At 46.0% G+C, this 15,851-nt stretch overlaps 1 protein-coding gene across 1 annotated transcript in view; it reads right to left on the minus strand.

Moving 5' to 3' along the window:
- Positions 1-315: 315 nt before the first annotated feature.
- pde4ba (phosphodiesterase 4B, cAMP-specific a) overlaps positions 316-15,851 on the minus strand; it is a 186,483-nt gene continuing 170,947 nt past the window's right edge. Inside the window, 6 exon segments of the mRNA XM_084311283.1 lie at positions 316-6,133; positions 7,417-7,599; positions 8,221-8,343; positions 11,143-11,297; positions 11,458-11,557; positions 15,137-15,301. Of these exon segments, the coding sequence (XP_084167409.1) occupies positions 5,675-6,133; positions 7,417-7,599; positions 8,221-8,343; positions 11,143-11,297; positions 11,458-11,557; positions 15,137-15,301 (1,185 nt within the window). The 3' untranslated portion in view covers positions 316-5,674.

Here is a 15,851-nt window from a genome sequence, read left to right on the forward strand (position 1 = left end):
GTAACTATGTACATACATCTGATTAGCATTACACCCAGTAGTACTAATTTATATATCTTATACCCAGTTTAATCATGTGTACATTGAATATTACTATTGCACTTTACCGCTATATTTGCACTCTGGTTGGATGCCAAACCTCTTTTCGTTGTACTGTACTAGTGCTGTATGATGACAATACATTTGAAATCTAATCTAAGTACCTCAAAATTGTACAGCAGGCCAACTTGTGTATAAAGACTGTCCACCACTGGAAAAACTCTGACCATAAAGGAATAAAGAGACAAAAAAGGAATATATTCATGCTTTGTTTTTAATCACTTCATAGAAAAAGTATTTCTGGTTTAATTTTCAACACAATATACAATATAATACCATACATTGTGTGGAACATTGATTAACCCGCCTGTGACAACAACATGGCGGACATGGGAACATATTATTGATATATAAAAAAAAAAACATCTCTCATGCAGATAGTGCTAAGTCTGGCTAACCAATCTCCACATGACTTGGGACCTCCCCAGAAAAAGCTTGAACATAGATTACCGATGTTAATACTGGCAAATTTGAATTGCAAAACTGCTAACAAAAATTGTTTACACGTTAGCACAAAATCTAATTACAGAAGAGTCACATTTTCTCCATTGTGCTGGGGGGGGGGGGGGATTGTAGCATGCTACCAATACCTTGCCTGTCTGTTAGCTACTTTTACATGAAATGTGCTAAAGGTGTAAAAATAGACACTCACTTTGTGTCTTGTCTGTCAAACCTTGAATAACTGAACCGTGTATATCAGCAATCTGCATTCAAAACGCTGGATGGACAGAAGCCAGAAGCCTGGGCCCACAACAAGCCACTGAGAGAGTATCAGTGTAATTTCATACCAAGCATTGACTAAAGCTTCCGCTCTCCTTAGCTAGCTTGCATGTCTCCTATATCCAAGCCTAGGCAGTACATGTCCTCTATGCCGCTTCTGGGTGACCTAAGCAACTGCTGTCGCATGAAAACGTCTCTAAAATTAAGAGAACCAGCCTTCTAGAGTGTTTCAACCTGACAACATAAACATTCTAAAATGGACCCAAGTTTATTTCCTGCTGCAGTGTTTGCTAATGTCAAGCTAACAGTGTTTGCTAATGTCAAAGTTAACAGTGTTCGCTAATGTCAAAGCTAACAGGAAGTAAATCAGGGTTCAAACCATTCCCTAGCAAGTAGCAACGCAATTCCGTCCAAAACCGCCTACATTTAAGATCGACAAATGCACATTTTTGAGGTTCTAGAACGTAATGTTTGCCATGCTGTTAAGGAATTCATGTTATAGCCTATATGAAGACCAATTTCTTTTTGATTTAGATGGAATTTTACAGTAGGATTTTACAGTTCTCATACAACAGCAGCAGTAAGATACGCTTCTATAGCTGCTTCTCTGCACTGGGCACTCAAAACAATTGTGCTAATATATATACTCATACTATATATATATAAACTAAAACAATATTTATATCATACAGAATAGAAAAAGCCTCTGTACCCAGAGCCTTCTACACATTAGACACCACCACTTTCAGGTAATGCAAGTGCATATAAATTAAAATAGATTTTACACTGAACCAGTATTTCGGATTATGTACAAGTTTTAAAGTATAGAATAAATACACACTGTTATAAACAGCAAAAAGGACCAACTTGAGCTTCTAGCGACAAAACGTGAATAATGTGATAAGGCATGACGAGACAGACACACACACGCGCACGCACACACACACTCATTCACAAACACACACACACACACACACACACACACACACACACACACACACACACACACACACACACACACTCACTCATTCACACACACACACACACACACACACACACACACACACACACACACACACACACACACACACACACACACACACACACACACACACACACACACACACACACACTCACTCATTCACACACACACACACACACACACACACGTGACGACTGCTTGCTGGAGGAAGGTATTTTAAGTACCTTAGAGAGTATGTCAGTAAACCGCTAGAGAAAGACAATGTAGAGAGATGGTCATTCTCGATGCCAACGGCAGCGTCATGAGAACCAGTCATGGGGGAGGGGGGGGGGGTCAGAGTGTTCCGTGTATGTCTGGCAGACTGGCCACAGGAAATGGAAAAAAGGCTTGTTCTCACGTTGGTAATATTGTCCAGGGCTTTGGTTTCATCCTATTCTCTCAGCCTCTATGGTCCCAGGCTCAAGACAACATATTATTACTTTAATCTTGCTTTACGGCCAACCGACCAACTAGGAAGATGTGCTGGAAGTGGGAAGCAAATCTTTTTATTTATTATTTGTTGATTTGGTTTAAAAAAAAATGTAATTTCTTTCCAAATAAAAAGATTAGTCTATTGTTGTTCTGTTATTGTAATATAACGCTGTTTCTATCACATGTCGGCCCACGTGCCTAATGTCAGTCTGTGTCCTGACCAGGCCACGTGAGTGGATCGGCGCGGGCGAGAAATCCGCTCTTCGCTCTTTAAAGCTTGGTCCGCTCCGCTAATCGCTCATGTTGACCCCGCCCCCAAGTCGCTCTCCGCTCGCTCACCGCTCACCTTGAATCGAGCGCTCCCCGCTCCCCGCGCCACATCGCTCGGCAGATCTTTTTTTTTTTGGAGCATGGTGTAAATTAGCTCAAACTACAACAGTCTACACCCCCTGGGCCCCTTAACAATTGTTTGTATTGAGCCGCATTGTAATTGTACCCATTCTGCAATGTTAAATAACGTTGTTTATCCATTCACTAGCTCTATTAAGCGATGATAGCTAGCCTAGCCACAATGCTATGGTCGCTGCCATTAACGTTAGCATGTAAGCTAACGACAACAACAATGGCGTCAACATTTTTTCTAACAGGATGTGAGTGACAAAGCCTGAACAGGATATCACAGGTTCACCCTTCTCATTGGTTGAAAATGGCCTTCATGTTTGTACATCGCCATCTATTGCTTTGGCATTGTACTACATGTATATTACATCAGTGTTAAACCACTGTGAGCGGCCTGGAGTGGATTGGAGCGGAGGAGAACTCTCGCTCCGGACGTCGCGCCGACCCATTTTAAAACCCACTCCTCGCTCACGTCAAAACCGCCCGCTCCGCTCCCCGCGCCGCTCACGCGCACTGGTCCTGACCTGCAGCAGAGAACCGCTTGACTTGAATACTCTCTCTCTCACTCACTCTCTCTCTCTCTCTCTCTCTCTCTCTCTCTCTCTCTCTCTCTCTCTCTCTCTCTCTCTCTCTCTCTCTCTCTCTCTCTCTCTCTCTCTCTCTCTCTCTCTCTCTCTCTCTCTCTCTCTGGGGTGGTTTGGTTTGTTCTCTCCATAGACACTGACGTGCTGAATCTAACGATAACATCTGAGCCAGACCCCACTCCCCCCTCCCATGCAGGATCTGATATAACACAAGGGGAGAGAGGGAAAAAAAGAAATCTACTGACGTCAACGACCAGAAAAAGCAGTTCGGAAAAAGAAGAAAATAGCTGGCCTGATTGTTTTGGGTCACGTGTCCCGAGCCGTGGAGGATTTCTATAAACCATGTGAATAAAAGGCACTGATGAAAGGTGTGAACGGGCTCATACAGGCAGCTGCGAGGGCACCTTTCATCATCCTGTCTGGGGCTGATTGCAGCCGGGCAGGGGTCCTTACATCAGAAGGGTCTGGGTTAGACGAACATGATTGTTAACCCTTTCACTGCAGCACTACCAAAACCCTGCGACAATTCACAGAAGGTTAACCCTTTCACTGCCACACAACAGCCGGTTAACCCTTTCACTGCCACACGACAGAAGGTTAACCCTTTACTATCACACAACCGACGGCGTCCAGATTCTATTTCCACTCATCAAAATAGTGTCGCAGATAGCGGAAGGGGAGGAGAATTCCGACTGTCGGCCAATGGCAACGCTTATAGCCACGGTCGACATCCTGTGAGTCAGACTAGTTGTTGGTTAGAGGTATACGTATATATATACAGGATGAAAAGCCATTTCACGCCAATGTTGTGCCGATAAAAAGCGTGCAATTTCAATCCAAAGCAAATGAGAAGATTAGGAGATATCAATGAGTTTGAAGATTCAACTTTTATGGAAAAATAGAGCATTCTGAACACGTGTGAGCAGCCAGTATAGCGGTGTTATTTACACATCACTGGTGTGAAAGGAATTCAACAGTGATCACTGTCAATCGAAGATGAAGAGGCGATCCAGGGAGACGTGAGTGAGCGACGTCAGATGGTTTCAGTCTGCCACTCATATACTGCGGACATCTGGACAGTCTCGCAATGGAACGTTAACACTAGCACAGCCGACAAGGGGTCACATGACCCCTAGGCATTTTCAATAAATGTATCCTCGTCACTCGGTCGAGCTCCAGCTCTGTCACTCAATGACTTTTCCTAAAAGTACCTGTTTTATCTGGCACGGTTTATGAAATTTCTAAATGACTTCAGGAAATGTTTATGTCACTCAAATCTACATTTCATTGTGGTAAACCTCATGTTTTTATATTCAGATAATTATATAGTTTACACTGTTTATTTTTCTCATATTTCTCATATAAGCTGTCGGGTCATCTGACCCGTTCCTGGCGGGAATTAGTGACATTTTCTCCATGGCTGTGTTAGTGTTAAACACGAAACGCAAAACGATCTTACGTCGGACACGGAGCGGTGTGTCGTGAAACTTTATGCATTTGAACTCCACATGTGAAGACATGAGTATTCTTGTGCTTGGATCAGAAAACATGAAAGTGATGTGTGTCTTAGTCAACGGTTCAGAAAACATGAAAGTGACGTGTGTCTTAGTCAGCGGTTCAGAAAACATGAAAGTGACGTGTGTCTTAGTCAACGGTTCAGAAAACATGAAAGTGATGTGTGTCTTAGTCAGCGGTTGCTGCGTCATGAAGTTTGTCCAAGAATTGTTTGTCGAAGATGGGATTGGATTTTATTTCTATTGCCCAATACATGGAAGACATAATCTCTTTGTCCCAAGATATACAAAACATTTAAATAAACAAGATTCTCCTCGTTCAGGATAGTTATCGTATAAGAAAGAAAAAAAAGAAACTACATTTCACAGACGTACTAAAAGAGGAGTGTTCAATAAATAAAAATGATATGAAATAAAACCTATTAAAAGGACGATAGTAAAAAAAGGCACACAAAAAGTCCTCTGACAAACGGTACAGGACAAAAGTAAACAGTTCGTGTCTTTCACTTTTACAAACGCGTGTCCATCCGTGGGTCCCGACTGTATTATGCTACGTCTCCGGCGGGTCCGTATAAAAGTCTCAAAGGTACAAACCGTCTCTCAGTAGTAGTGTCAACGTCAGTTTGAAGCAACCGTGTCCATTAAGAATCCTTCATGTCCCCTCCGTTGCCTGTCCGTCAAGTTCACCCCCCCCCTCCCCTCTTCTTCCTGAGAACACCCCGAAAGCCTCCTTCCTCCTCCGAAAACCATGTCCTTCCTTCAGCGCTCCGGCTCCTAACTCCAGGGGGGCGGGGCTGAAAGACAGAGCTCCTCCCACACCCGGCCCGTGGGGCTCGTGAAAAGAAGCTGCGAGAGGAGTCCCTCCCTCCCTCTCTGTATCGGCAGGAGCGAGCTAAGGAACCCCACTATGTGTCCGCCGGCGGCGACGCCTCCTCCGTCACAATCTCCACCTGCGCCGTGGGCCCCGTTGTCGCCTCCTCCTCCTCCTCCTCCTCCTGCTCCTGGCAGTCCGAATAGTCCAGAGGAGGCGAACGGGAGGACTCCCCTAAGCTATCGTCGTCCTCCTCCTCCTCCCCGTCTCTCTCCGTCCCTTCCGAGTCCTCCTCCTCCAGGGTGAGCTCGAACTGGAACTTGTCGCCTCCTCCTCCTCCCTGGCCCCCCGCGCCGCCGCCTCCTCCTCCTCCTCCTCCTCCTCCTCCGTCGGGGTCCTGGTCGTAGAAGGGAGGCGAGGGGCTCTGGGGGATCATGCTCTGGTACCAGTTCCGGTTGTCCTCCAGCGTGTCCAGGATGTCCTGGGCGTCGGGGTGCACCAGGTCGGCCCACGTCTCCCACAGGGGGTGAGCGATGTAGTCGATGAAGCCCACCTGGTGGAGGAGAACGAGGAGAACGCACCAACCATCAAGGTTCAAGTTCAAGATTCAAGTTCAAATCCAATGTGTTTGTAGGTTACAATAATAATAGTATGTGCACGTGTATTCACGTGCGTGCGCGGGTACTAGGCCTGTCCCCGACTAAGGATTTGTATAACGGAACGTAGACCAATCTCAGTCACTCTTATTGTCTCGGCCCAAATTCGCTCACGCCCCATTCCCAGTAAAAAGTGGGAATCTCTAGAATGTGTTTTGGGCGACGCTGTTTACGGAAGTGCGGGGGTAGCCTCTCAAGTTGACGATACACAACACTTTCTGTTGTCAGTAGATGGCAGCATTGTTTTAAAATTAAAAGGTGAAAATGTTGAAAACTACAACATGAATACATTTCCCAAGACCTTTAGCACAGGTCACAGGTCACTGGGACGCATCTATTCTTTGACGCGATCTGAACAGCGGTAAACTATTAATGCGACCTCAGTACAGTGACCGCGAATGGTAAACTAATTATCTTAACAAAAGTGCATCATTAGCATTATGTTTGTTGTCTAAAGGGAAATAAAATGGTACAATTTAAGATTTTAAATGTTATCCGCATATATAGGACAAATAAAACATTGTTAATTTGTAAGAAACCTCAATGAAAACGGCGCAGGGTAAGTAATATTTGCTATTGTTATGAAAATGTGATCGAATCCTATAAAAATGTGGACGCATTTGGTCACCGTGACGTTAGTCGACTTTGATTGGGCAACATTTGCCGATAGTGGACTGGTAGTCGACTACCACCTTGAATGCAATTTTTTTTTATTAAAATCTTGTAATTATAATTTTTTTTACTAAGAGGTTAGCAGTCGACTACGGTCCTTTTCGATCGATTAGTCGACTATTCGACTAGTCGAGGTCAGCCTTAGCGGGTACCCACTGCATATGCATTTGCACATGTGAGTCTATGCATATTCATTACTTTGGGCCGCGGTCCATGTGTGAAGGGTGCTATATAGATAGTTATTATTATTTATTATTATTATATTGTAAAAAAAATGTAATGACGCATTGAAATGTCTGTAAGTCTCGACAACATTGAACATTTGTTTGACCTCAATTGTCCTTTTCGAGAATCAATAACGAGAGTGTATGTATGTGTTCATCCGGTTAAGTGTAAAGACACGTTACCCTCTCACACCTTGCGTATCCATATACATAGTATGTGTGTATGCGTGTGCGTGTGTACAGTCAGTACACCTCCTCGTCTCCAGGGGCAGCGTGGGCCTTACCTGGCTCTTCTCCACAGAGGCGGTGTGCTTGTCACACATGGGGCTGATCTCCATGCCTCGCTCCCTCTCGCGGTCTCCCTGGTGGAAGAACTCGTCCATGATGCGGTCGGTCCACTGCCGGTAGACCTCCAGAGGCTTGGTGGGGTTGCTCAGGTCGGCACAGTGCACCATGTTACGAAGCACCTGCAAAACAACACAGGTCAGTTAAAAATGACAGAATTATAAAGTGGGAGGTCTGATAATAATGACCACTGAGTGACTAACATCACAAAATATGAGGTTTACCACAATGAAATGTAGGTTTGAGTGACATAATTTATATATATATATATATATATATATATATATATATATATATATATATATATAGATATATATATATATATATATATATATATATATATATATATATATTATAATACTTTATTTATTTTTTTTGATGGAAGAGCCACACATTGACGGGCAAAGAGCCACATGCGGCTTGCGAGCCACGGGTTGGCCACCCCTGCGCTAGACGCTCGCAAAGTGCTGTGACTTTCGTCTGTTCCAATGGCCCATATGTGGAATAACGTTCTAATTACATTTTCCTGAAGTCATTTAGAATTTTCGGAAACCGTGCCAGATAAAACGGGTACTTTTAGGAAAAGTCATTGAGTGACAGAGCTGGAGCTCGACCGAGTGACGAGGATACATTTATTGAAAATGCCTAGGGGTCATGTGACCCCTTGTCGGCTGTGCTAGTGTTAAGGGATGGTTAGGTGGCCTTGATGTCTGAGACCTGATGGGCCAGGTGTGCTCTCTCACCTGTATCCGGTCGGTGTAGTTGTCCAGCAGCAGAACCCCTGAGCTGGTGACCTTCTTGGTCTCCACCATGGTCTTCAGATCAGCCAATAGGCTCATGTGTTTGGACATGTCTGTGGCCAATACCTGAACAGGAGAGAGAGGGGGGGGGGGGGGGGGGTGAGATGGAGACTACCATCGGTTTACTGCAATAAGCAGCGAATACTCTGTGAAATGGGTATTGTGTTGAAACTATGAGCGGTATAGAGGAAGCGCCAACCACACAGAGACACTCTCTAATAATAATTGTGGAAACTTTCTACACTTTCTGCAAATAATAACGTTTGTTTTGTGCACTAATGTACTTGTGTATCTGATGGTATCTGATGCTACAAAATGGTATCAAATCAAGTCTGGTAGGATACAATATAAAACACTATATGACAGAACATAACATAACAGAACACAATGCAACACAACAGAACAGAACCGAACAGAAACAGAAACAGAACAGGACAGAACAGAACAGAACAGAACAGAACAGAGCAGAACAGAACAGGACAGAACAGAACAGGACAGAACAGAACAGAACAGAACAGAACAGAACAGAACAGAACAGGACAGAACAGAACAGAACAGAACAGGACAGAACAGAACAGAACAGAACAGAACAGAACAGAACAGAACAGAACAGAGCAGAACAGAACAGAACAGAACAGGACAGAGCAGAACAGAACAGAACAGAACAGAACAGAGCAGAACAGAACAGAACAGAACAGGACAGAACAGAACAGGACAGAACAGAACAGAACAGAACAGAACAGAGCAGAGCAGAACAGAACAGAACAGAACAGGACAGAACAGAACAGGACAGAACAGGACAGGACAGAACAGAGCAGAACAGAACAGAACAGAACAGAACAGGACAGAACAGAACAGAACAGAACAGAACAGAACAGAACAGAACAGGACAGGACAGGACAGGACAGAACAGAACAGAACAGGACAGAACAGGACAGGACAGAACAGAACAGAACAGGACAGAACAGAACAGAACAGAACAGGACAGGACAGAACACAACACAACACAACAGAACAGGACAGGACAGAACAGAACAGAACAGAACAGAACAGAACAGAACAGAACAGAACAGAACAGGACAGGACAGAACAGGACAGGACAGGACAGGACAGGACAGAACAGGACAGGACAGAACAGGACAGGACAGGACAGGACAGAACAGAACAGGACAGGACAGGACAGGACAGGACAGGGCAGGACAGGACAGAACAGGACAGGACAGAACAGAACAGGACAGGACAGAACAGAACAGAACAGGACAGGACAGAACAGAACAGGACAGGACAGGACAGAACAGAACAGAACAGAACAGGGCAGGACAGGACAGGACAGGACAGGACAGGACAGGACAGGACAGGACAGGACAGAACAGGACAGGACAGGACAGGACAGAACAGAACAGGGCAGGACAGAACAGAACAGGACAGAACAGAACAGAACAGGACAGGACAGGACAGGACAGGACAGGACAGGACAGAACAGAACAGAACAGGACAGGACAGAACAGAACAGGACAGGACAGGACAGAACAGAACAGGACAGGACAGAACAGAACAGAACAGGGCAGGACAGGACAGGACAGGACAGGACAGGACAGGACAGGACAGAACAGGACAGGACAGGACAGGACAGAACAGAACAGGGCAGGACAGGACAGGACATAACAGGACAGGACAGGACAGGACAGGGCAGAACAGAACAGAACAGAACAGAACAGAACAGAACAGGGCAGGACAGGACAGGACAGGACAGAACACAACAGAACAGGACAGGACAGGACAGAACAGAACAGAACAGAACAGAACAGAACAGAACAGAACAGGGCAGGACAGGACAGGACAGGACAGAACACAACACAACACAACAGAACAGGACAGGACAGAACAGAACAGAACAGAACAGAACAGAACAGAACAGAACAGAACAGAACAGAACAGGGCAGGACAGGACAGGACAGAACACGACAGGACAGGACAGGACAGAACAGAACAGAACAGAACAGAACAGAACAGAACAGAACAGAACAGAACACAACAGAACAGGACAGGACAGGACAGGACAGAACAGAACAGAACAGGACAGGACAGGACAGGGCAGGACAGGACAGAACAGGGCAGGACAGGACAGAACAGGGCAGGACAGGACAGGACAGGACAGGGCAGGACAGGGCAGGACAGGACAGGGCAGGGCAGGACAGGACAGGACAGGGCAGGACAGGGCAGGGCAGGACACGACAGGGCAGGGCAGGGCAGGGCAGGACAGGACAGGGCAGGGCAGGGCAGGACAGGACAGGACAGGACAGGGCAGGACAGGACAGGGCAGGACAAGACAGGGCAGGACAGGACAGGGCAGGACAGGGCAGGACAGGGCAGGACAGGACAGGACAGGGCAGGGCAGGGCAGGACAGGACAGGACAGGACAGGGCAGGACAGGACAGGACAGGACAAGACAGGGCAGGACAGGACAGGGCAGGACAGGGCAGGACAGGGCAGGACAGGGCAGGACAGGGCAGGGCAGGGCAGGACAGGACAGGGCAGGGCAGGGCAGGGCAGGGCAGGGCAGGACAGGGCAGGGCAGGGCAGGGCAGGGCAGGGCAGGGCAGGGCAGGGCAGGGCAGGACAGGACAGGGCAGGGCAGGACAGGGCAGGGCAGGGCAGGGCAGGACAGGGCAGGACAGGGCAGGACAGGACAGGGCAGGACAGGACAGGGCAGGACAGGACAGGACAGGGCAGGACAGGACAGGGCAGGACAGGACAGGACAGGACAGGACAGGACAGGACAGGACAGGACAGGACAGGACAGGGCAGGGCAGGGCAGAACAGGGCAGGGCAGGGCAGGGCAGGGCAGGAAGCTGGATGTCTCACCATGTCGATGACCATCTTGCGGAGGGACTGGCGTTGTTTCTTGGTGAGGTTCTGGAAGATGTCACAATTGTCCTCCTGCAGCAGCTTGAAGCCCACGGCCAGGTGGTGGTTCTCCAGAACCGACTCGTCGTTGTACATCAGGGCCAGCTCCGAGTCTGGGAGGAGAGGGGGAGGGGGAGGGGTGGCTTTTAATTAAACGGGGACATTCGCATAAAAACCATGAGAAGGAATTGGACGATGAATCCAACATCGTTGACCAGCAGGAGGCACGTTGATATATTATTACTGTGTCACTGACGTGAAGCTGAGACTTACTGGTGTTGATGAGGAACTGGTTGGACACTCCCGGGTGGTCGACGTCGTGGATCGCTGATGCAAAGATGGCCGCCAGGATCTCCAGGTCTGTGAAGACAGCCTGTAGTAGAGAGAGAGAGAGAGAGAGAGAGAGAGAGAATTAGCCATTTTCTCAAGTGAGAAAAAGAAGCAGAGAACAGCTGATCCCTGCCCACAGAGCCTCGATGCCCGTGGCTCAGAGAGAGACAGATAACAGGGTCAGTGTTATCTACGGAACACCCCAAGCCTGGTCCTGCAGCAGTCCTCCGTTTAACAGGAAGCATATTATGATTCCCACCACGCCTATGTGATGCAGGAGGGACGGCTTTATATTACATTTGACATTTTTACATTTAGTCATTTAGCTGACGCTTTTATCCAAAGCGACTTACAAGTTTTGTACAGCAGGAAGGGTACAACTCTATCAGCTGGGTAACAATGTTCATCAAAGTGTTGAGCGCGATACAGTGTAGGTTAGTATATTAAGACAAGTGCATGACAGTAAGGTTAGTTAGGGTTATATATACTGTATATGTATATATATATTTCTTTTTTTATTATATATATTTTTTTAATATATTATATATATAAAGCCACGTTTAGCTCCCTTGCAAAGCTAGTCCAATTATATCTAATTTAGTGGACATTTATTATGGCATTTTATTGTATTGTGAGTGTGTACAGTATTGGTGGAACGATTAACCCTGGCAGTCCAAGTACCCTGCCTCAGTCTAGCCAATAGGTACCATGCTTCAGTCTAGCCAATAGGTACCATGCCTCAGTCTAGCCAATAGGTACCATGCCTCAGTCTAGCCAATAGGTACCATGCCTCAGTCTAGCCAATAAGTACCCTGCTTCAGTCTAGCCAATAGGTACCATGCCTCAGTCTAGCCAATAGGTACCATGCCTCAGTCTAGCCAATAGGTACCATGCCTCAGTCTAGCCAATAAGTACCCTGCTTCAGTCTAGCCAATAAGTACCATGCCTCAGTCTAGCCAATAGGTAGCATGCCTCAGTCTAGCCAATAGGTACCCTGCCTCAGTCTAGCCAATAGGTACCATGCCTCAGTCTAGCCAATAGGTACCATGCCTCAGTCTAGCCAATAAGTACCCTGCCTCAGTCTAGCCAATAGGTACCATGCCTCAGTCTAGCCAATAGGTACCATGCCTCAGTCTAGCCAATAAGTACCCTGCTTCAGTCTAGCCAATAGGTACCATGCCTCAGTCTAGCCAAAAAGCGACAAGGACAGAAGGACAGGAGACCAGTAACAACACGGCGATTTAAGTCCAATTCTCTGCTATTTGAGCCACACAGGCCAACGTTTCTTAGAGAGAGAGGCGGGACGTCGGGACATCTGCTACCTGCCAGAGCCAGAGGCTGTAAAGCGCGAGTGAGCGATGGGACAGCGAGGAGAGGGGGGACGGACGATGACGCTCTGGTGACCGGGGCACCCTGTTGTCCCGCCTGCGTCACACCGGACCATACCGTTATATTTATAGAAGAGCCAGAGAGAGAGAGAGAGAGGGAGAGAGAGGGATAGGGAGAGAGAGAGAGGGATAGGGAGAGAGAGAGAGAGAGACAGAGACACAGAGAGAGAGAGGGGAGGGGAGGAGAGAAGGAGGGAGTGAGGGAAAGCGAAGGACGGAGGGCAGGGATGGGGGGATGAGGGGAACAGATGAAGAGTGCAGATGGAAAGAAAGGGTGGTGGAAAATGGAAGGAGAGAGGGAGCGGGGGAGGGAGGCGATCTGAGAGTAACCTCGACAGTGATGGAGGAGGAGGAGGGGCAAAGATGATGTGATGGAAGGACGCTATGCTCTTCAAGGAGGGCTGGGGGTGACGTAGGGGGGTGGTGCCAGCGATGATGTAACAGTATATTCCACTCTCTCTTTTCCTCTCCTCTCCTCTCCTCCACTCCCATCTCCTCTCCTCTCTCTTCCCCTCTCCTCTCCTCAGCTCTCCTCTCCTCCACTCCCATCTCCTCTCCTCTCCTCTCCTCCACTCCCATCTCCTCTCTCCTCCCCTCTCCTCTCCTCTCCTCTGCTCTCCTCTCCTCCACTCCCATCTCCTCTTCTCTCCTCTCTCCTCTCCTCCCATCTCCTCTCCTCCCATCTCCTCCCCTCGCCTCCCCTCCTTCCCCTCCCATCTCCTCTCCTTCAATTTTATCGAATTCCTTTTCATAATTAATTAGCTTCACTAAAGATTGTATTTTCATGGCGTTTCCGCTCCATTAGCTACATGGTCCCATGTAGCTCAACGTGTAGAGCATGGAACAAACACTATCCAGGGTTCAGGGCTCCACCGTTGAGTTAGTATGAAGACGCTATTCTGTCCAGGAATACTGTATACTTCATCAGATCATATTAGGGATGTCCGATATTATCGGCCGATATTGGCATTAAAATGTGATATCGGAAATTATCAGTATCGGTTTAAAAAAATATTAAATATATATATTTTATTTTGTACATGTATTTAACCTTTATTTACCCAGGCAAGCAAGTAAGAACAAATTCAGATTTTATTTATTGTCAAAAGTATGCATAATGTTGTGTTAATTCCACAACAAGAGATATGTAATGTTAATTACCTGAAATTATTCCGTTTTTTGGGGGGGGGGGGGGGGGGGAACCCTGCATATATCGGTATCGGTTGATATCGGTTGATATCGGTATCGGAAATTAAGAGTTGGACAATATCGGTATATCGATATCGGTAAAAAAGCCAATATTGAACATCCCTAGATCATATATTTAGCATTTAGCATTTTAGCATTTAGCATTTTTTTTATTATATATTAGATTCAATTTAGATTATTGGATTATTTATTAGATTATATATTGTAACTATTTATTGTAGGGCAAATATAACTGAGAGGGCATACCCTCATCTCGCACGTTGTTGCCCATATGTCCAGAGTTAATTATATTGATTTGTTATATTGTTGTTTACACTGCTTTTTTACGACCCGTATCTCCCCTCCCCCATGTTGCTATGATGCCGAATTTCCCCAAGGGGATAAGATATTCCTTTATTGATCCCTTTGGGGAAATGCAGGCATCATAGCAGCATGGGGGGGGGGGGGGGGTACAGGTAGTAAAAACAACACAAGCAGTGTAAACAAATAAGTCAATATAATTTACTATCTAACTAACTGAAATATACAGTATTCACAGTGTCACATAAGGTGCAGTATGCATAAGGTAGTGTTATAATTTACTGTCTAACACTAACTGAAATATACATAATTTACAGTATCACAGTATTCACATAAGGTGCAGTATTCACATGAATGAATGAATGAATGAAAACTTTATTTAACAGATTGCAGAATGGGTGCAATACAGTACGGCTCAATACACACAATTGTTAAGGGGATGCAGACCAGAGAAAGACGTTTGTCTTGTTTACATCAGGGTCCTCCATTTTCAATTCATATCGACATTTATGACATACACAACATACATACATGACATTTATGGCATAGGGACATACAGGTATTTAGTACTGATACATTTGTGACATAAACGGTATTCAATATATAGGTGCAGTATGCATACAGGTAGTGTTATTGTCCTCCTTGGGTTCCTATTGGGATTCCTTGGGATCAATAAAGGAATATCTTATCTTATCATATCATGTCTTGATGGATTGTCGACTTACGTCCAGGACGGGGGTGGAGAGTAGGATGTGTGTGGACTGGGCCACGTCTGCTGCGTGGAGGCTGTTGTGGTAGGCCACGTCGGAGTGGTAGTGGTCCTCCAGGGTCATCATGTAGGCCACCAGCGTGTCCACGGGGATCTGGAAGGTCTTCAGCAGGTCTCGCTCCTGCAGGCGCAAACACACAACATGGGGAATAATAACACTGTTGTCATTCTGTTGTGTATAGGTCAGGCTGCAGGAACCCACAAAACAACAGGAAATAAATATAGTTTTTGCAGTTTCAGAAGTGATAACACCTTGTTAGTACAGTAAGATCCGATTACTATTGTACACTCTGTGACAATTTGATACAATCACCTACGATCAAAATCTCAGTATTTCTTTGTGTGTGTATGTTTTGTGTAATCGACTAATATTATATTATAGTTTTTCAACTTGACAATATAAAACATTGTAAATCTCAGAATCTAAGAGTCTGTACATTAAGTCGGGTGCATTGGACAGAACCCAAGAGAATCTAAGAGTCTGTACATTAAGTCGGGTGCATTGGACAGAACCCAAGAGAATCTAAGAGTCTGTACATTAAGTCGGGTGCATTGGACAGAACCCAAGAGAATCTAAGAGTCTGTACATTAAGTCAGGTGCATTGGACAGAACCCAAGAGAATCTAAGAGTCTGTACATTAAGTTGGGTGCATTGGACAGAACCCAAGAGA

This window comes from Notolepis coatsorum (assembly GCF_963971535.1).
Source record: "Notolepis coatsorum genome assembly, chromosome: 3".
In the NCBI taxonomy this organism is placed as follows: Eukaryota; Metazoa; Chordata; class Actinopteri; order Aulopiformes; family Paralepididae; genus Notolepis; species Notolepis coatsorum.